Source organism: Oncorhynchus mykiss, chromosome 9, assembly GCF_057628025.1.
Source record: "Oncorhynchus mykiss isolate SJ-2025 chromosome 9, ASM5762802v1, whole genome shotgun sequence".
NCBI lineage: Eukaryota > Metazoa > Chordata > Actinopteri > Salmoniformes > Salmonidae > Oncorhynchus > Oncorhynchus mykiss.
Genome location: NC_143030.1, coordinates 8,824,593 through 8,844,592, shown reverse-complemented (window position 1 = coordinate 8,844,592; position 20,000 = coordinate 8,824,593). Strand labels below are relative to the sequence as shown.

Below are 20,000 nucleotides of genomic sequence, written 5' to 3'. Positions count from 1 at the left end.
TCTGCACTGTCCAAAATATCTCTCTCCCCTCTCTTGTTCTTTCTCTCTTCTCTATTCTCTCTCTCATAGACCTTCTTCTGCACTGTCCAAAATATATTTCTCTCCCCCCTTCTCTTTTTTCTCTCTCTCTCTCTCTCCTCTCTCCATAAGTCTCGCTTGTCTCTTTTTTGCCAAGTCATCAAATTTAAGTTGAGGAATTTTTCTCCCTCGCAATTGTCCAAACGTTGTTTGGAGTTCTGTCTTTCCCCCTGGAGCGCAGAGAACGTTTTTGTGGATTCCTGTCGTTCAGTCAGTCTCAAGACAATAAGACACAATTTAGGGATTTGGTTGGTGTGTGTGTTTCTGTTGGTCGAAATGGTGTTTATTAGCCATAGTCCTGCTGTGGCCTCGACTTACGTAGTTAGACTCTCTCTCGTACCCAAAAATCTAAATATATTTCAGATGTTTCAAAGTAGCTACCCTTTGCCTTGATGACAGCTTTGCACACTCTTGGCATTCTCTCAACCAGCTTCATGAGGAATGCTTTTCCCAACAGTGTTGAAGGAGTTTCCACATATATATTGAGCACTTGTTGGCTGCTTTTCCTTCACTCTGCGGTCCAACTCATCCCAAACCATCTCAATTTGGTTGAGGTCTGGTGATTGTGGAGGCCAGGTCATCTGATGCAGCACTCCATCACTCTCCTTCTTGGTCAAATAGCCCTTACACAGCCTGGAGGTGTGTTGGGTCATTATTCTGTTGAAAAACAAATGATAGTCCCGCTAAGTGCAAACCAGATGGGATGGTTTATTGCTGCAGAATGCTGTGGTAGCCCTGCTGGTTACGTGTGCCTTGAATTCTAAATAAATCAGTGTCACCAGCAAAGCACCCCTACACCATCACACTACCACCTCCATGCTTCACAGTTGGAACCACACATGCAGAGATCATCCGTTCACCTATTTTGCGTCTCACAAAGACACTGCAGTTGGAACCAAAAATCTAAACTTTGGACTCATCAGACCAAAGGACAGGTCTAATGTTCATTGCTCGTTTTTCTTGGCTCAAGCAAGTCTCTTCTTATTATTGGTGTCCTTTAGTAGTGGTTTCTTTGCAGCAATTCGACCACGAAGGCCTGATTCACACAGTCTCTTCTGAACAGTTGATGTTGAGATGTGTCTGTTACTTAAACTCTGAAGCATTTATTTGGGCTGCAATTTCCTGAGGCTGGTAACTCTAATGAACGTGTCCTCTGCAGGAACGTATCCTCTTCCTTCCCTGTGGCGGTTAGGGTTAGGGTTAGAGAGCCAGTTTCATCACAGCGCTTGATGGTTTTTGCGACTGAACTTGAAGAAACTTTAAATTGATTGATTGACTTCATGTCTTAAAGTAATGATTTGAGCTGTTCTTGCCATAATATGGACTTTGTCTTTTACCAAATAGGGCTATCTTCTGTATACCTGGATTCCAGGTGACTACCTCATTCAGCTGGTTGAGAGAATGCCAAGAGTGTGAAAAGCTGTGATCAAAGCAAAGGGTGGCTACTTTGAATAAAATATATTTTGATTTGTTTAACACTTTTTTTTTGGTTACTACATGATTCCATACGTGTGTTTTATCATTAGTTTTGTTATCTTCACTATTATTCTACATTGTAGAATAATAGAACAAATTTAAAATAAATCTTGATTTGAGTAGGTGTGTCCAAACTTTTTCACTGGTCTGTATAATTTAGAACATGCTATTATAATCGGTCCTCTTTTGAAACCTCTTAACCATAACTAGACCTGACTGCACTAAGCAGACAAGGCCGAAAAAAAAAACAATAGGAAATAAATACCCTGCAACTTTTTCACTTAGCAACTACACTATATGCATGTGTAATTTAGAACGGCATCATCCATTGTTGACTTTTCAATTCACCCACTCATGAACAATATTTAACTTTTTATTTTTAGGTGTTGTCTCTTTAAAAATCCTTACGTGTCTATTGGTGCACCGGTGTCCTCCCAGCTCCACCCATGTCATGTGAAATCCATAGATTAGGGCCTAATTAATTTCTTTCAATTGACTGATTTCCTGAAGTGTAAACTTGTTAATTGTTTCACGTTGCGTTTATATATATATATTTTTTTTCTCCTATTTTTATATCCTTTAGATATTTCAAAACCTTTTTCCTCGTGATTTTTATTTTTATTTTGCCATTTCTGAACGTGTCAAATTCAATATTTTATCAAATCATCTTTTAAATATATATTTTGATGCCTACAGGAGTGCGAGAGGTCCATTTCACGCCATATGTATTGAATTCAAAATAAAAAATAAAAAAAATCGTGAACATGAAAAATAAAGTTGTGAATGTAAACATATTTTCGAGGAAAATGGATGTTGAAATAAAAATCAAAACAATTAAAAACAACATGTAAACAAGTAAACATGATGTAAACAAAAATAGCAAAAGCAAAACCCAATAACTTTTTGTTAAATAACTTTGAAGCAAAACTCTGACAAAATAATTAAAAAATATATTTATTTGAAAACGAATGCTAAAATAGTTTTTTTTGGTTAAACTTTCCCAGCAACCAATCCTATTGAGTACGTTTTTCCCTCGGCTGTTCAAGTCATTGATTGGTTTAAAATGAACCGTCACTCCAAAAAAACTAGTCGACCAATGGAGACTCACTGTCTACGCCTCCCTCTAAATCCCGCCCTTCACAGAGAAAATATTGTACAAGATGTTCTCAATATTTTATTTGGAATTCAATAAATATGGTGTGAAATTGACCCCATACAGGGGTCCTAAACTTCATAAGCAGTTATCTATATTATCCATGGTATGACCATCATAAACTTATTCCATATGTTCGCTTAGTAGAACCCCCCCCCCACCAAAATGGCTTCTACTTTAAGTTAAGAAAAAAAAAACACATTGCGCTTAGTGATGATTTGTCGCTCGGCGCTGTGCTTTTCAGGGACATTATCACTCGGTTTGTAAACTACACCTGGCACTCTGCTCTGCCCGGCAAACATGACCGGTGTGTCCGTGCCCTTAAAGAACCTTCCCGTCTTACAGATGTGTAACTGTTGCAAAAAAAACGTGAGATGCTCCTATTCAGTTCAGTGAAACTTTGCAGAGCCCGACTGCTACTCCGAAGCCCCAGAGTGTGTATCTCTCTTATGTTATATCATCTTTTCTGTGTTTTTCAGCTCTACAGAGATCGATGATGTCATCCGTAAGTCGACCAACCTGCTGTTAACCAGAACGCTCAGTAACTGTCTACAGTACGCAATGAAGAAGAAGAACGTAGGACTGGCTGAGGTAAGATGTCGGGTGTCGGTCTTTCTATAAATAATGGGTTCGATGTGTGACATAAGGATCAACATTTCAAAATGGTAAAAAAATATATTTTTATGCAGTTCCACTTGGAGGAATAAATGCAAATTGGCCACTCAGGAACATTGGATGTTGTCTTGATAAACGGCTCCAGTCCATAATTGTCCTTGTGTTTTAGGTTATTGTGCTGCTGAAAAAGGTGAATTTGTCTCCACAGTGTCTGTTGGAAAGTAGACCAAACCAGACTGAACCATCTTTGCCTGTTTAGCTGTATTCTGTTTTATTTTTATCCTAAAAAAAAAAAAAAAAAAAAAAAAAAAACTTGTCTTTGCTGATGACAAGCATACCCATAACATGATGCAGCCACCACCATGCTTGGAAATATGAAGAGTGGTACTCTGGGATGTGTTGTATTTGCTCCAAACTTAACACTTTATATTCAGGACACAGAGGTGGGTTTATTTAAGGTACTCTTTGAAGAGGTAGGGGTTCAGATGTTTCTGGAAGATGGGCAGGGACTCTGCTGTCCTAGCTTCAGGGGGAAGCTGGTTCCACCATTGGGTTGCCAGGACAGAGAAGAGCTTGGACTGGGCTGAGCGGGAGCTGGCCTCCCGTAGGGCCAAGAGACCAGAAGTGACGGAACAGAGTGCTCAGGTTTGGGTGTAGGGTTTGAGTGTAGCCTGGATGTAGGGAGGGGCAGTTCCTCTTGCTCCTCTGTAGGTAAACACCATGGTCTTGTAGTGGATGGGTTGGGGTGTAGGGTTTGAGCATAGCCTGAAGGTAGGGAGGGGCAGTTCCTCAGGAAAGCACCATGGTCTTGTAGTTGATGGGTTGGGGTGTAGGGTTTGAGCATAGCCTGAAGGTAGGGAGGGGCAGTTCCTCAGGAAAGCACCATGGTCTTGTAGTGGATGGGTTGGGGTGTAGGGTTTGAGCATAGCCTGAAGGTAGGGAGGGGCAGTTCCTTAGGAAAGCACCATGGTCTTGTAGTTGATGCGAGCTTCGACTGGAAGTCAGTGGAGTGTGCGGAGGAGCGGAGGGACATGGAAGAGCTTGGGACGGTTGAACACCAGGCGGGTTGCAGCGTTCAGGATAAATTGCTGGGGTCTGAAAGAACCGCGTTTGTGTCAATCACTCAATATTTCTTGGTTTATCACTCTCTCTCGCTCTCTCTCTCTCTCCATCTGTCTTTCTGTCTCTTTATCCTTTCTCTTTCTCGGTCTCGGGTCTTTTCTCAGAATCTATTTGGAGTGTTTGTTCTGTGAGCGACAGCAAGGCGACAGTAAGAGAGTTAATGAGATCCTCGAGTGTTAAAGGGGTTGCTATGGGGGGGTTGCGATGAGGTAGAACACATTGTGACCCTCCCTCAGTAAGGAAGAGTGAGAGTGTTAATATACAGAATGTAGCTATATTTACTTCAGTGAATTAGATAATCAGAGTGTTCAGTGGGAAACACACTGAGAATCTCCCTGCGAATCTTCCTTGGTTTAGAGTATTAGTATTGGTTTAGAGTTTTAGTATTGGTTTAGAGTATTAGAACAAAGCTGAGTGACTGATGGCTTTCAAGGTCTTTGCTGTGTGACACTTCACAGGTGCTGAGTATTGTAGGCAGGGAAACGTTTGACAATCCTACCTTTTTTGTCTGAGCTTTTAAAGAGAATGTTGGGGAATGTCGCTTATGAGGTCTCTGAGGGGTCCCTCTGCCTGATCACGTGTGTGTGTGTGTGTGTGTGTGTGTGTTAGCTGGTTCAGGTGATCATCAACACGACCCAGCTGGAAGCATCATGTGTTTACCTGGAGGAGTTCATCTCCAACATCACTAATGTTCCCCCCGATACCGCCAACGCTACCAAGCTCTACGGGACGTCCACGTTTAAGGTATGCACATGCTCATGCACAACCAGACCCCCCCCCTTCCCCCAACCATCCTTCTCTCCATCCACCACCTGTCTTTTCTTACAGCCAATGATTTTGCTGATAGAAACTCTCTAGAGAGAAGTTTAACCTGCTGTAATATGTGGTGGACGTACCTTAGTCAATTAACCTTAATTGACTGAACTGACTGTAAAGTAGAGCCCGACCAATAAATCGGTGAACGACATTATCGTCCGATTTATAAGCATTTCACAGAAATATTTGTATTTGTCTTTATTCCGCTGATACACAAAGACATATAATAAACAACAACAACAACAACAACAACAACAACAAACAAAAAACTTTAAAATACATTTTCGTCAGTTTGCCTGACGAGGACGAGCTGCTCCGTGAACATCATCCAGCCCCATAGGTCTTAGGTCATAGGTCACAAGGCCACATCCAACGCATTTGAATAATTAACCAATCAAAAGTACACTTCACCAAGCAAGCAGCCCTCGTCTCACTTTAATTAACATCGGCTTTCTATTTCTCCTTCACTCACGCCGCCAAACTTACCCTACCCTGACCCGATAGCAGCTAGCTTGTCTCTCTGCACTGACCTGATAGCAGCTAGCTCGTCTCTCTCCACTGACCTGATTGCAGCTAGCTCGTCTCTCTGCACAGACCTGATCTGATTACAGCTAGCTCGTCTCTCTGCACTGACCTGATCTGATTGCAGCTAGCTGGTCTCTCTGCACTGATCTGACCTGATTGCAGCTAGCTCGTCTCTCTGCACTGACCTGATCTGATTACAGCTAGCTCGTCTCTCTGCACTGACCTGATAGCAGCTAGTTCGTCTCTCTGCACTGACCTGATAGCAGCTAGCTCGTCTCTCTGCACTGACCTGATTGCAGCTAGCTCGTCTCTCTCCACTGACCTGATTGCAGCTAGCTCGTCTCTCTGCACAGACCTGATCTGATTACAGCTAGCTCGTCTCTCTGCACTGACCTGATCTGATTGCAGCTAGCTGGTCTCTCTGCACTGACCTGACCTGATTGCAGCTAGCTGGTCTCTCTGCACTGACCTGATTGCAGCTAGCTCGTCTCTCTGCACTGACCTGATCTGATTACAGCTAGCTCGTCTCTCTGCACTGACCTGATCTGATTGCAGCTAGCTGGTCTCTCTGCACTGACCTGATCTGATTGCAGCTAGCTGGTCTCTCTGCACTGACCTGATCTGATTACAGCTAGCTGGTCTCTCTGCACTGACCTGATCTGATTGCAGCTAGCTGGTCTCTCTGCACTGACCGATAGCAGCTAGCTTGTCTCTCTGCACTGACCTGATAGCAGCTTGCTTGTCTCTCTGCACTGACCTGATAGCAGCTAGCTTGTCTCTCTGCACTGACCTGATTGCAGCTAGCTTGTCTCTCTGCACTGACCTGATTGCAGCTAGCTTGTCTCTCTGCACTGACCTGATTGCAGCTAGCTTGTCTCTCTGCACTGACCTGATAGCAGCTAGCTGGTCTCTCTGCACTGACCTGATAGCAGCTAGCTCGTCTCGCTGCACAGACCTGACCTGATAGCAGCTAACTGGTCTCTCTACACTGACCCGATAGCAGCTAGCTTGTCTCTCTGCACTGACCTGATAGCAGCTAGCTTGTCTCTCTGCACTGACCTGATAGCAGCTAACTGGTCTCTCTACACTGACCCGATAGCAGCTAGCTTGTCTCTCTGCACTGACCTGATAGCAGCTAGCTTGTCTCTCTGCACTGACCTGATAGCAGCTAGCTGGTCTCTCTGCACTGACCTGATAGCAGCTAGCTCGTCTCGCTGCACAGACCTGACCTGATAGCAGCTAGCTGGTCTCTCTGCACTGACCTGATAGCAGCTAACTGGTCTCTCTACACTGACCCGATAGCAGCTAGCTTGTCTCTCTGCACTGACCTGATAGCAGCTAGCTTGTCTCTCTGCACTGACCTGATAGCAGCTAACTGGTCTCTCTACACTGACCCGATAGCAGCTAGCTTGTCTCTCTGCACTGACCTGATAGCAGCTAGCTTGTCTCTCTGCACTGACCTGATAGCAGCTAGCTTGTCTCTCTGCACTGACCTGATTGCAGCTAGCTCGTCTCGCTGCACAGACCTGATTGCAGCTAGCTCGTCTCGCTGCACAGACCTGACCTGATAGCAGCTAGCTGGTCTCTCTGCACTGACCTGATAGCAGCTAGCTCGTCTCTCTGCACAGACCTGATCTGATAGCAGCTAGCTCGTCTCTCTGCACTGACCTGATTGCAACATAGCTGGCCTCTCTGCCGCCGAGCTGATCTGATAACCGCTAGCTGGTCTCTCTGCCGCCGAGCTGATCTGATAACCGCTAGCTGGTCTCTCTGCCGCCGAGCTGATCTGGTAACCGCTAGCTGGTCTCTCTGCCGCTGATCTGGTAACAGCTAGCTGGTCTCTCTGCCGCCGAGCTGATCTGGTATCCCAGTTATCGAAGAGGATGATCCTGGAAATAATGTGCAAGAGACATTGTTGTACAGAAACGTTCTGTCAGTTTCTGAATCCCACAGGGATTCTTGGTATTCCCCATTTGGATCTGAAAACACCAGCATGGATACGAACCCCAAACAATATAAATAAAGTATGTGAATGAGTTTGGTCCTTCCATCTCTCTCCAAAAACACACCTTCCCTCCAAATGAGTGCAGTCCAGAATGATTCTGGATGGTGTCTTAGGATGAACTCTTCAGAAGAAGACTGTGTCCTGAGTAATTGTCATCCGCGTCGGCCCTGGTTGTATCAGGTTCTTGGTGCTGTGTTGAAGCAGCAGGTCCAGGGAGGAGCACAGAGTAAAGGAACACAGTTTTACTTGTTTTCACCTACACACACACTTTTCCAAATTTTGTATTACCCTCGGAGCACCACATACACCACCACAGGGGTGGCAGCGTAGCCTAGTGGTTAGAGGCAGGTAGCCTAGTGGTTAGAGGCAGGTAGCCTAGTGGTTAGAGGCAGGTAGCCTAGTGGTTAGAGGCAGGTAGCCTAGTGGTTAGAGGCAGGTAGCCTAGTGGTTAGAGGCAGGGTAGCCTAGTGGTTAGAGGCAGGTAGCCTAGTGGTTAGAGGCAGGGTAGCCTAGTGGTTAGAGGCAGGTAGCCTAGTGGTTAGAGGCAGGTAGCCTAGTGGTTAGAGGCAGGTGGCCTAGTGGTTAGAGGCAGGTAGCCTAGTGGTGAGAGGCAGGTAGCCTAGTGGTTAGAGGCAGGTAGCCTAGTGGTTAGAGGCAGGTAGCCTAGTGGTTAGAGGCAGGTGGCCTAGTGGTTAGAGGCAGGTAGCCTAGTGGTTAGAGGCAGGTAGCCTAGTGGTTAGAGGCAGGTAGCCTAGTGGTTAGAGGCAGGTAGCCTAGTGGTTAGAGGCAGGTAGCCTAGTGGTTAGAGGCAGGTAGCCTAGTGGTTAGAGGCAGGTAGCCTAGTGGTTAGAGGCAGCGTAGCCTAGTGGTTAGAGGCAGCGTAGCCTAGTGGTTAGAGGCAGGTAGCCTAGTGGTTAGAGGCAGGTAGCCTAGTGGTTAGAGGCAGGTAGCCTAGTGGTTAGAGGCAGGTAGCCTAGTGGTTAGAGGCAGGTAGCCTAGTGGTTAGAGGCAGGTAGCCTAGTGGTTAGAGGCAGGGTCGCCTAGTGGTTAGAGGCAGGGTCGCCTAGTGGTTAGAGGCAGGGTCGCCTAGTGGTTAGAGGCAGGGTCGCCTAGTGGTTAGAGGCAGGGTCGCCTAGTGGTTAGAGGCAGGGTCGCCTAGTGGTTAGAGGCAGGGTCGCCTAGTGGTTAGAGGCAGGGTCGCCTAGTGGTTAGAGGCAGGGTCGCCTAGTGGTTAGAGGCAGGGTCGCCTAGTGGTTAGAGGCAGGGTCGCCTAGTGGTTAGAGGCAGCGTAGCCTAGTGGTTAGAGGCAGGTAGCCTAGTGGTTAGAGGCAGGTAGCCTAGTGGTTAGAGGCAGGTAGCCTAGTGGTTAGAGGCAGGTAGCCTAGTGGTTAGAGGCAGGTAGCCTAGTGGTTAGAGGCAGGTAGCCTAGTGGTTAGAGGCAGGTAGCCTAGTGGTTAGAGCAGGTAGCCTAGTGGTTAGAGGCAGGTAGGTTAGAGGCAGGTAGCCTAGTGGTTAGAGCAGGTAGCCTAGTGGTTAGAGGCAGGTAGGTTAGAGGCAGGTAGCCTAGTGGTTAGAGGCAGGTAGCCTAGTGGTTAGAGGCAGGTAGCCTAGTGGTTAGAGGCAGGTAGCCTAGTGGTTAGAGGCAGGTAGCCTAGTGGTTAGAGGCAGGTAGCCTAGTGGTTAGAGGCAGGTAGCCTAGTGGTTAGAGGCAGGTAGCGTAGTAACCGAAAGGTTGCTAGATCAAATCCCTGAGCTGACAAGGTTAACCCACTGTTCCCCGGGCGCCGAAGACATCGATTAAGGCAGCCTTCCGCACCTCTCTGATTCAGAGGTGTTGGGTTAAATGCTAAAGAAATTTCAGTTGAATACATTCAGTTGTACAACTGACTAGGTATCCCCCTTTCCCCTATCTGCTAAATGACCTAAATGTAAAAAATCTTTCTCCAGGATGCGAGACATGCAGCAGAAGAGGAGATCTACACCAATCTGAACGCTAAGATCGACCAGTTCCTTCAGCTGGCAGACTACGATTGGACAGCAGCCCAGGGGGGCGGGGCTCCGAGCGACTACCTGAGTGACCTCATCGCCTTCCTCTGTTCCACTTTCTCTGTCTTCACACACCTGCCGGTTAGTATCTCACATACACACACCTTCTCTGTCTTCACACACCTGCTGGTCAGTATAAATTAATCAATCAAATGAATTTTATAAAGGCCTTTACAGATCAGTGCTTTAGAGATCCCAGGCCTAAACACGAAAGAGCAAATGAAGTAAAACCACAGTGGGGAAAAAACTGTCTGGAAGGAATAAATCTAGAAGAACCAGGCTCTGAGGGGTGGTCAGTCCTCTACTGGCTGTACTGGGTAGAGAGGAACCAGGCTCTGAGGGGTGGTCAGTCCTCTCCTGGCTGTACTGGGTAGAGAGGGACCAGACTCTGAGGGGTGGTCAGTCCTCTCCTGTCTGTACTGGGTAGACCAGAGGAACCAGGCTCTGAGGGGTGACCAGTCCTCTACTGGCTGTACTGGGTAGAGAGGAACCAGGCTCTGAGGGGTGGTCAGTTCTCTACTGGCTGTACTGGGTAGAGAGGAACCAGACTCTGAGGGGTGGTCAGTCCTCTCCTGGCTGTACTGGGTAGACCAGAGGATCCAGGCTCTGAGGGGTGACCAGTCCTCTACTGGCTGTACTGGGTAGAGAGGAACCAGGCTCTGAGGGGTGGTCAGTTCTCTACTGGCTGTACTGGGTAGAGAGGAACCAGACTCTGAGGGGTGGTCAGTCCTCTACTGGCTGTACTGGTTAGACCAGAGGAACCAGGCTCTGAGGGGTGACCAGTCCTCTACTGGCTGTACTGGGTAGAGAGAAACCAGGCTCTGAGGGGTGGTCAGTTCTCTACTGTCTGTACTGGGTAGAGAGGAATCAGACTCTGAGGGGTGGTCAGTCCTCTACTGGCTGTACTGGGTAGAGAGGACCCAGGCTCTGAGGGGTGACCAGTCCTCTACTGGCTGTACTGGGTAGAGAGGAATCAGACTCTGAGGGGTGACCAGTCCTCTACTGGCTGTACTAGGTAGAGAGGAACCAGACTCTGAGGGGTGGTCAGTCCTCTACTGGCTGTACTGGGTAGAGAGGAACCAGGCTCTGAGGGGTGACCAGTCCTCTACTGTCTGTACTGGGTAGAGAGGACCCAGGCTCTGAGGGGTGACCAGTCCTCTACTGGCTGTACTGGGTAGAGAGGAACCAGACTCTGAGGGGTGGTCAGTCCTCTACTGGCTGTACTGGGTAGACCAGAGGAACCAGGCTCTGAGGGTTGACCAGTCCTCTACTGGCTGTACTGGGTAGAGAGAAACCAGGCTCTGAGGGGTGGTCAGTCCTCTACTGGCTGTACTGGGTAGAGAGGAACCAGACTCTGAGGGGTGGTCAGTCCTCTACTGGCTGTACTGGGTAGAGAGGAACCAGACTCTGAGGGGTGGTCAGTCCTCTACTGGCTGTACTGGGTAGAGAGGAACCAGACTCTGAGGGGTGGTCAGTCCTCTACTGGCTGTACTGGGTAGAGAGGAACCAGGCTCTGAGGGGTGGTCAGTCCTCTACTGGCTGTACTGGGTAGAGAGGAACCAGGCTCTGAGGGGTGGTCAGTCCTCTACTGGCTGTACTGGGTAGAGAGGAACCAGACTCTGAGGGGTGGTCAGTCCTCTACTGGCTGTACTGGGTAGAGAGGAACCAGGCTCTGAGGGGTGGTCAGTCCTCTACTGTCTGTACTGGGTAGAGAGGAACCAGACTCTGAGGGGTGACCAGTCCTCTACTGGCTGTACTGGGTAGAGAGGACCCAGGCTCTGAGGGGTGGTCAGTCCTCTCCTGGCTGTACTGGGTAGACCAGAGGAACCAGGCTCTGAGGGCTGACCAGTCCTCTACCGGCTGTACTGGGTAGAGAGGAATCAGACTCTGAGGGGTGGTCAGTCCTCTCCTGGCTGTACTGGGTAGAGAGGAATCAGGCTCTGAGGGGTGACCAGTCCTCTACTGGCTGTACTGGGTAGAGAGGACCCAGGCTCTGAGGGGTGGTCAGTCCTCTACTGTCTGTACTGGGTAGAGAGGAACCAGACTCTGAGGGGTGGTCAGTCCTCTACTGGCTGTACTGGGTAGAGAGGAACCAGGCTCTGAGGGGTGACCAGTCCTCTACTGGCTGTACTGGGTAGAGAGGACCCAGGCTCTGAGGGGTGACCAGTCCTCTACTGGCTGTACTGGGTAGAGAGGAATCAGACTCTGAGGGGTGGTCAGTCCTCTACTGGCTGTACTGGGTAGAGAGGACCCAGGCTCTGAGGGGTGGTCAGTCCTCTACTGGCTGTACTGGGTAGAGAGGAACCAGACTCTGAGGGGTGACCAGTCCTCTACTGGCTGTACTGGGTAGAGAGGAATCAGGCTCTGAGGGGTGGTCAGTCCTCTACTGGCTGTACTGGGTAGAGAGGAACCAGACTCTGAGGGGTGGTCAGTCCTCTACTGGCTGTACTGGGTAGAGAGGACCCAGGCTCTGAGGGGTGGTCAGTCCTCTACTGGCTGTACTGGGTAGAGAGGACCCAGGCTCTGAGGGCTGACCAGTCCTCTACCGGCTGTACTGGGTAGAGAGGAATCAGACTCTGAGGGGTGGTCAGTCCTCTACTGGCTGTACTGGGTAGAGAGGACCCAGGCTGTGAGGGGTGGTCAGTTCTCTACTGGCTGTACTGGGTAGAGAGGAACCAGACTCTGAGGGGTGGTCAGTCCTCTCCTGGCTGTACTGGGTAGAGAGGAGTCAGGCTCTGAGGGGTGACCAGTCCTCTCCTGGCTGTACTGGGTAGAGAGGAACCAGGCTCTGAGGGGTGGTCAGTCCTCTCCTGGCTGTACTGGGTAGAGAGGAACCAGGCTCGGAGGGGTGACCAGTCCTCTACTGGCTGTACTGGGTAGACCAGAGGAACCAGGCTCTGGGGGGAGACCAGTCCTCTACTGACTGTACTGGGTAGACCAAAGGAACCAGGCTCTGAGGGGTGACCAGTCCTCTACTGGCTGTACTGGGTAGACCAGAGGATCCTGGCTCTGAGGGGTGGTCAGTCCTCTACTGACTGTACTGGGTAGAGAGGAACCAGGCTCTGAGGGGTGACCAGTCCTCTACTGGCTGTACTGGGTAGAGAGGACCCAGGCTCTGAGGGGTGACCAGTCCTCTACTGGCTGTACTGGGTAGAGAGGAACCAGGCTCGGAGGGGTGACCAGTCCTCTACTGGCTGTACTGGGTAGACCAGAGGAACCAGGCTCTGAGGGGTGACCAGTCCTCTACTGGCTGTACTGGGTATAGATGAACCAGGCTCGGAGGGGTGACCAGTCATCTACTGGCTGTACTGGGTAGACCAGAGGAACCAGGCTCTGAGGGGTGGCCAGTCCTGTACTGGCTGTACTGGGTAGAGAGGAACCAGGCTTCAATATATCCACAGAATTTTCATTCCTCAGGATGACACTTATTTTGTGAAGTGCACCAGTCCCTCCTGCAGCAAAGCACGCCCACAACATGATGCTGCCACCCCCGTGCTTCACGGTTGGGATGGTGTTCTACGGCTTGCAAGCCTCCCCCTTTTTCCTCCAAACATAACAATGGTCAGTATGGCCAAACAGTTCTATTTTTGTTTCATCAGACCAGAGGACATTTCTCCAAAAAGTACGATCTTTGTCCCCATGTGCAGTTGCAAACCAGTTACAAACCGTAGTCTGCCATTTTTCTGGCTGTTTTGGAGCAGTGGCTTCTTCCTTGCTGAGCGGCCTTTCAGATTATGTCGATATAGGACTCGTTTTACTGTGGATAGAGATACTTTTGTACCTGTTTCCTCCAGCACAAGGTCGTTTGCTGTTGTTCTGGGATTGATTTGCACTTTTCGCACCAAAGTACGTTCATCTCTAGGAGACAGAACACACCTTCTTCCTGAGCAGTATGACGGCTGCGTGGTCCCATGGTGATTATACTTGCGTACTATTGTTTGTCCAGATGAACGTGATACCTTCAGGCGTTTGGAAATTGCTCCCAAGGATGAACCAGACTTGTGGAGGTCCTCAATTTTTTTCTGAGATCTTGGCTGATTTCTTTAGATGTCAAGCAAAGAGGCACTGAGTTTGAAGGTCGGCCATGAAATACATCCACAGGTACACAGTCACCTTAGTGTAAACTTCTGACTCACTGGAATTGGGTCATAATCTGTGAAAGACAGACAGAAATAATCTGTCTGTAAACAATTGTTGGAGAAATGACTTGTGTCATGCACAAAGTAGATGTCCTAACTGACTTTCCAAAACTATAGTTTGTTAAGAAGAAATTTGTGGAGTGGCTGAGAAACGAGTTTCAACCTAAGTGTATGTAAACTTACCACTTCAACTGTATAGGCTTAGGGGTTTGATATTAATATAAACATATGAGTTTAAGGAAGAGAAGCTTAGGCCTAGAGAACTGATTTTTAAACCTTTTTAGAACATTTTTGAACAGGCTAATATAGCAAAAATTGTACTAGGCTACCGGTATTTATTTTACAACATGTCAATTTTAATGCTAATTAAAAAGCAAAACTTTTTATTGTGTTGCAATTGGCTGACAGGAATAACAAGCTCACGTAGTTCTCATCGACTCACACACATTAAATTAACAGAGGACGAGTCCAGTCGGTCAGTATATTTTAATTGCACGAACCCGAGACTCATGGCATTTGTATCAGACCCAACCCAGATCCGAGACAAAAGTCCCGGGTTCTGATCTCTGAATTCCGGGTCTGTTGGACCCGTGAAGACCTCAACTATTAACGCAGGGGTCCCGGGTTCTAGTCTCTGAATTCTGGGTCTTTTGGACCCGTGAAGACATCTACTACTAACGCAGGGGTCCCGGGTTCTGGTCTCTGAATTCTGGGTCTTTTGGACCCGTGAAGACATCTACTACTAACGCAGGGTTCCCGGGTTCTGGTCTCTGAATTCCGGGTCTTTTGGACCCATGAAGACATCTACTACTAACGCAGGGGTCCCGGGTTCTGGTCTCTGAATTCTGGGTCTTTTGGACCCGTGAAGACATCTACTACTAACGCAGGGTTCCCGGGTTCTGGTCTCTGAATTCCGGGTCTTTTGGACCCGTGAAGACCTCTACTACTAACGCATGTGAAAGTGTGTTTGCGAGTCCTGGTCTTAAATGTTTACTTGTCTCCGATCTGGGTCTGTGTCCTGGGTCTCTGTCCTGGGTCTGAATCAGGGTCACTACATATTTATTATGTAATGGATTCATAGCTCAGTCTAAAATCTCCTTCTCTATATATTTGTATACGGATATAGATTGCATGTTATTAATGCTACAGTCTTTTTTTTGGTTGTTAATCCGATTCGCCCTTCTTGATTTCTTGTCTTTATAAAAGTGTATTAAATAATAATAACTTTAATAATTAAATAAATTAAATTAAATCAGTTTTAGATTGTTCGGAGCAGGAGTAACATAATTTCGCTGCACTGCTATAACACCTGTTAAACTGTTACACTTTTGATTCGACGAGATTGAGAAAGCGGGTTTGACCTCGGACTGAAATGACCCTTCCACCCTTGAACCCCCGACTTGCTCTCTTTCCCATAGGGTAGTGCCATAGAACACGCTAGACTGCCGGTAAGTACAGTTTGAGTGTTACCGACCGTAACAAGACCACAGAGCATGAGCGTGATGCACGGTCGCCTGGTTTTTGTCAAGAATACATGTATGGACTGACTGATGTGGCTCTTACTTATTCTGATGGACAGACACTTTGATTGATTGTCTGAAAGAGGTTCTGATTGGGTGACAGGTCCTAAAAGAGATTCTGATTGGGTGACAGCTCCTAAAAGAGATTCTGATTGGGTGACAGCTCCTAAAAGAGATTCTGATTGGGTGACAGCTCCTAAAAGTCTGAAAGAGGTTCTGATTGGGTGACAGCTCCTAAAAGTCTGAAAGAGATTCTGATTGGGTGACAGCTCCTAAAAGTCTGAAAGAGATTCTGATTGGGTGACAGCTCCTAAAAGTCTGAAAGAGATTCTGATTGGGTGACAGCTCCTAAAAGTCTGAAAGAGATTCTGATTGGGTGACAGCTCCTAAAAGTCTGAAAGAGGTTCTGATTGGGTGACAGCTCCTAAAAGAGATTCTGATTGGGTGACAGCTCCTAAAAGTCTGAAAGAGGTTCTGATTGGGTGACAGCTCCTAAAAGTCTGAAAGAGATTCTGATTGGGTGACAGCTCCTAAAAGTCTGAAAGAGATTCTGATTGGGTGACAGCTCCTAAAAGTCTGAAAGAGATTCTGATTGGGTGACAGCTCCTAAAAGTCTGAAAGAGGTTCTGATTGGGTGAAAGCTCCTAAAAGTCTGAAAGAGATTCTGATTGGGTGAAAGCTCCTAAAAGTCTGAAAGAGATTCTGATTGGGTGACAGCTCCTAAAAGTCTGAAAGAGGTTCTGATTGGGTGACAGCTCCTAAAAGAGATTCTGATTGGGTGACAGCTCCTAAAAGTCTGAAAGAGGTTCTGATTGGGTGACAGCTCCTAAAAGTCTGAAAGAGATTCTGATTGGGTGACAGCTCCTAAAAGTCTGAAAGAGATTCTGATTGGGAGACAGCTCCTAAAAGTCTGAAAGAGGTTCTGATTGGGTGACAGCTCCTAAAAGAGATTCTGATTGGGTGACAGCTCTTAAAAGTCTGAAAGAGGTTCTGATTGGGTGACAGCTCCTAAAAGTCTGAAAGAGATTCTGATTGGGTGACAGCTCCTAAAAGTCTGAAAGAGATTCTGATTGGGTGACAGCTCCTAAAAGTCTGAAAGAGGTTCTGATTGGGTGAAAGCTCCTTAAAGTCTGAAAGAGATTCTGATTGGGTGAAAGCTCCTAAAAGTCTGAAAGAGATTCTGATTGGGTGACAGCTCCTAAAAGTCTGAAAGAGATTCTGATTGGGTGACAGCTCCTAAAAGTCTGAAAGAGATTCTGATTGGGTGACAGCTCCTAAAAGTCTGAAAGAGATTCTGATTGGGTGACAGCTCCTAAAAGTCTGAAAGAGATTCTGATTGGGTGACAGCTCCTAAAAGTCTGAAAGAGATTCTGATTGGGTGACAGCTCCTAAAAGTCTGAAAGAGATTCTGATTGGGTGACAGCTCCTAAAAGTCTGAAAGAGATTCTGATTGGGTGACAGCTCCTAAAAGTCTGAAAGAGATTCTGATTGGGTGACAGCTCCTAAAAGTCTGAAAGAGATTCTGATTGATTGACAGCTCCTAAAAGTCTGAAAGTGATTCTGACTGATGACTACTCGTGGGAATAGTGTGCCAGTTGGGATCTCATCCTCTGTGATTAACACCGGGTCCCGATTCGCTCAGAAATAACCAAATAACTACCCCTTGGCCCTAACTGTATGGATTTGACCCCCTGGGTTCCTTTTGAAAAGGCCAGCCCTTGATTAACATCTCCCGAAGAGTGAATAACATTGCTCTGGAGTTGGCCTCTCCCAGATGCCTCCTACCCACAGCCCTGTGACACTGACTTGGCTGAGGCTGCATGAGGGATGTGTGTTTTGACCAGACAGAGGCTCTGGCATGTGGGAAACCTTCTCATGGAGCTGATCCTGGTAACGCTGCATATTTATTATTTAACCGAAGACACAGGAAAAAAATAAAGTGAAACTGTCTTCTACCCCGTTCTCCTCTTCCACCCCGTTCTCCTCTTCCACCCCGTTCTCCTCTTCCACCCCGTTCTCCTCTTCCACCCCGTTCTCCTCTTCCACCCCGTTCTCCTCTTCCACCCCGTTCTCCTCTTCCACCCCTTTCTCTTCCACCCCGTTCTCCTCTTCCACCCCGTTCTCCTCTCCCACCCCGTTCTCCTCTTCCCTCCTCCTCTCTACCCCGTTCTCCTCTTCCACCCTGTTCTCCTCTTCCACCCTGTTCTCCTCTTCCACCCTGTTCTCCTCTTCCACCCTGTTCTCCTCTTCCACCCCGTTCTCCTCTTCCCTCCTCTTCCACCACGTTCTCCTCTTCCACCCCGTTCTCCTCTTCCACCCCGTTCTCCTCTTCCACCCCGTTCTCCTCTTCCACCCCGTTCTCCTCTTCCACCCCGTTCTCCTCTTCCACCCCGTTCTCCTCTTCCACCCCGTTCTCCTCTTCCACCCCGTTCTCCTCTTCCACCCCGTTCTCCTCTCCCACCCCGTTCTCCTCTTCCCTCCTCCTCTCTACCCCGTTCTCCTCTTCCACCCTGTTCTCCTCTTCCACCCTGTTCTCCTCTTCCACCCTGTTCTCCTCTTCCACCCTGTTCTCCTCTTCCACCCTGTTCTCCTCTTCCACCCTGTTCTCCTCTTCCACCCTGTTCTCCTCTTCCACCCCGTTCTCCTCTTCCCTCCTCTCCACGCCGTTCTCCTCTTCCACCCCGTTCTCCTCTTCCACCCCGTTCTCCTCTTCCACCCCGTTCTCCTCTTCCACCCTGTTCTCCTCTTCCACCCCGTTCTCCTCTTCCACCCCGTTCTCCTCTTCCACCCTGTCCTCCTCTTCCACCCCGTTCTCCTCTTCCCTCCTCTCCACCCCGTTCTCCTCTCCACCCCGTTCTCCTCTTCCACCCCGTTCTCCTCTTCCACCCCGTTCTCCTCTTCCACCCCGTTCTCCTCTTCCACCCCGTTCTCCTCTCTACCCCGTTGTCCTCTCCACCTCGTTCTCCTCTTCCCTCCTCTTCCACCCCGTTCTCCTCTTCCACCCCGTTCTCCTCTTCCACCCCGTTCTCCTCTTCCACCCCGTTCTCCTCTTCCACCCCGTTCTCCTCTTCCACCCCGTTCTCCTCTTCCACCCCGTTCTCCTCTTCCACCCCGTTCTCCTCTTCCACCCCGTTCTCCTCTTCCACCCCGTTCTCCTCTTCCACCCCGTTCTCCTCTTCCACCCCGTTCTCCTCTTCCACCCCGTTCTCCTCTTCCACCCCGTTCTCCTCTTCCACCCCGGTCTCCTCTTCCACCCCGGTCTCCTCTTCCACCCCGGTCTCCTCTTCCACCCCGGTCTCCTCTTCCACCCCGGTCTCCTCTTCCACCCCGGTCTCCTCTCCCCTTCCACCCCGGTCTCCTCTCCCCTTCCACCCCGGTCTCCTCTCCCCTTCCACCCCGATCTCCTCTCCCCTCCAGCCCGATCTCCTCTCCCCTCCAGCCCGATCTCCTCTCCCCTCCACCCCGGTCTCCTCTCCCCTCCGGTCTCCTCTTCCCTCCGGTCTCCTCTTCCCTCCGGTCTCCTCTTCCCTCTGTTCTCCTCTTCTTCCCCCCGTTCTCCTCTTCCCCCCGTTCTCCTCTTCCCCCCGTTCTCCTCTTCCCCCCGTTCTCCTCTTCCCCCCGTTCTCCTCTTCCCCCCACTCCGTTCTCCTCTTCCCCCTACTCCGTTCTCCTCTTCCCTCCACTCCGTTCTCCTCTTCCCTCCACTCCGTTCTCCTCTTCCCTCCACTCCGTTCTCCTCTTCCCTCCACTCCGTTCTCCTCTTCCCTCCACCCCGTTCTCCTCTTCCCTCCACCCCGTTCTCCTCTTCCCTCCGTTCTCCTCTTCCCTCCGTTCTCCTCTTCCCTCCGTTCTCCTCTTCCCTCCGTTCTCCTCTTCCCTCCGTTCTCCTCTTCCCTCCGTTCTCCTCTTCCCTCCGTTCTCCTCTTCCCTCCGTTCTCCTCTTCCCTCCGTTCTCCTCTTCCCTCCGTTCTCCTCTTCCCTCCGTTCTCCTCTTCCCTCCGTTCTCCTCTTCCCTCCGTTCTCCTCTTCCCTCCGTTCTCCTCTTCCCTCCACCCCGTTCTCCTCTTCCCTCCACCCCGTTCTCCTCTTCCCTCCACCCCGTTCTCCTCTTCCCTCCACCCCGTTCTCCTCTTCCCTCCTCTCCACTCTGTTCTTCTCTTCCCTCTACTCCGTTCTTCTCTTCCCTCCTCTCCACTCCGTTCTTCTCTTCCCTCTACTCCGTTCTTCTCTTCCCTCCTCTCCACTCCGTTCTTCTCTTCCCTCCACTCCTCATCCTCTAATAGTTCCTGACAGCTACGTATGTGTGTGTGTCGCTTCCCAAAGCAGCCCCATTCTGCTCCTTGTTAGTTCCCCTTTGTTGCTATGTCAAACAGTAATGGTCGTGAGGCTTGTATTGTATAAACATTCGTTGCTCATATCTAATGGTTTCAGTGCCTCCTTCCTCAATTGAGGACAATGGTTGTGGCTGTGTGTTATAGGTCACCCTACTTAGTTCAGCCTGGCTG

At 49.0% G+C, this 20,000-nt stretch overlaps 1 protein-coding gene across 1 annotated transcript in view; it reads left to right on the top strand.

Annotated features, from left to right (window-relative positions):
• The window catches only part of exoc6b (exocyst complex component 6B), a 146,166-nt gene that overhangs the window by 84,176 nt on the left and 41,990 nt on the right, over positions 1-20,000 (top strand). The window contains 5 exon segments of the mRNA XM_090183403.1: positions 3,187-3,298; positions 5,054-5,188; positions 9,738-9,917; positions 15,394-15,423; positions 17,321-17,328. Of these exon segments, the coding sequence (XP_090039529.1) occupies positions 3,187-3,298; positions 5,054-5,188; positions 9,738-9,917; positions 15,394-15,423; positions 17,321-17,328 (465 nt within the window).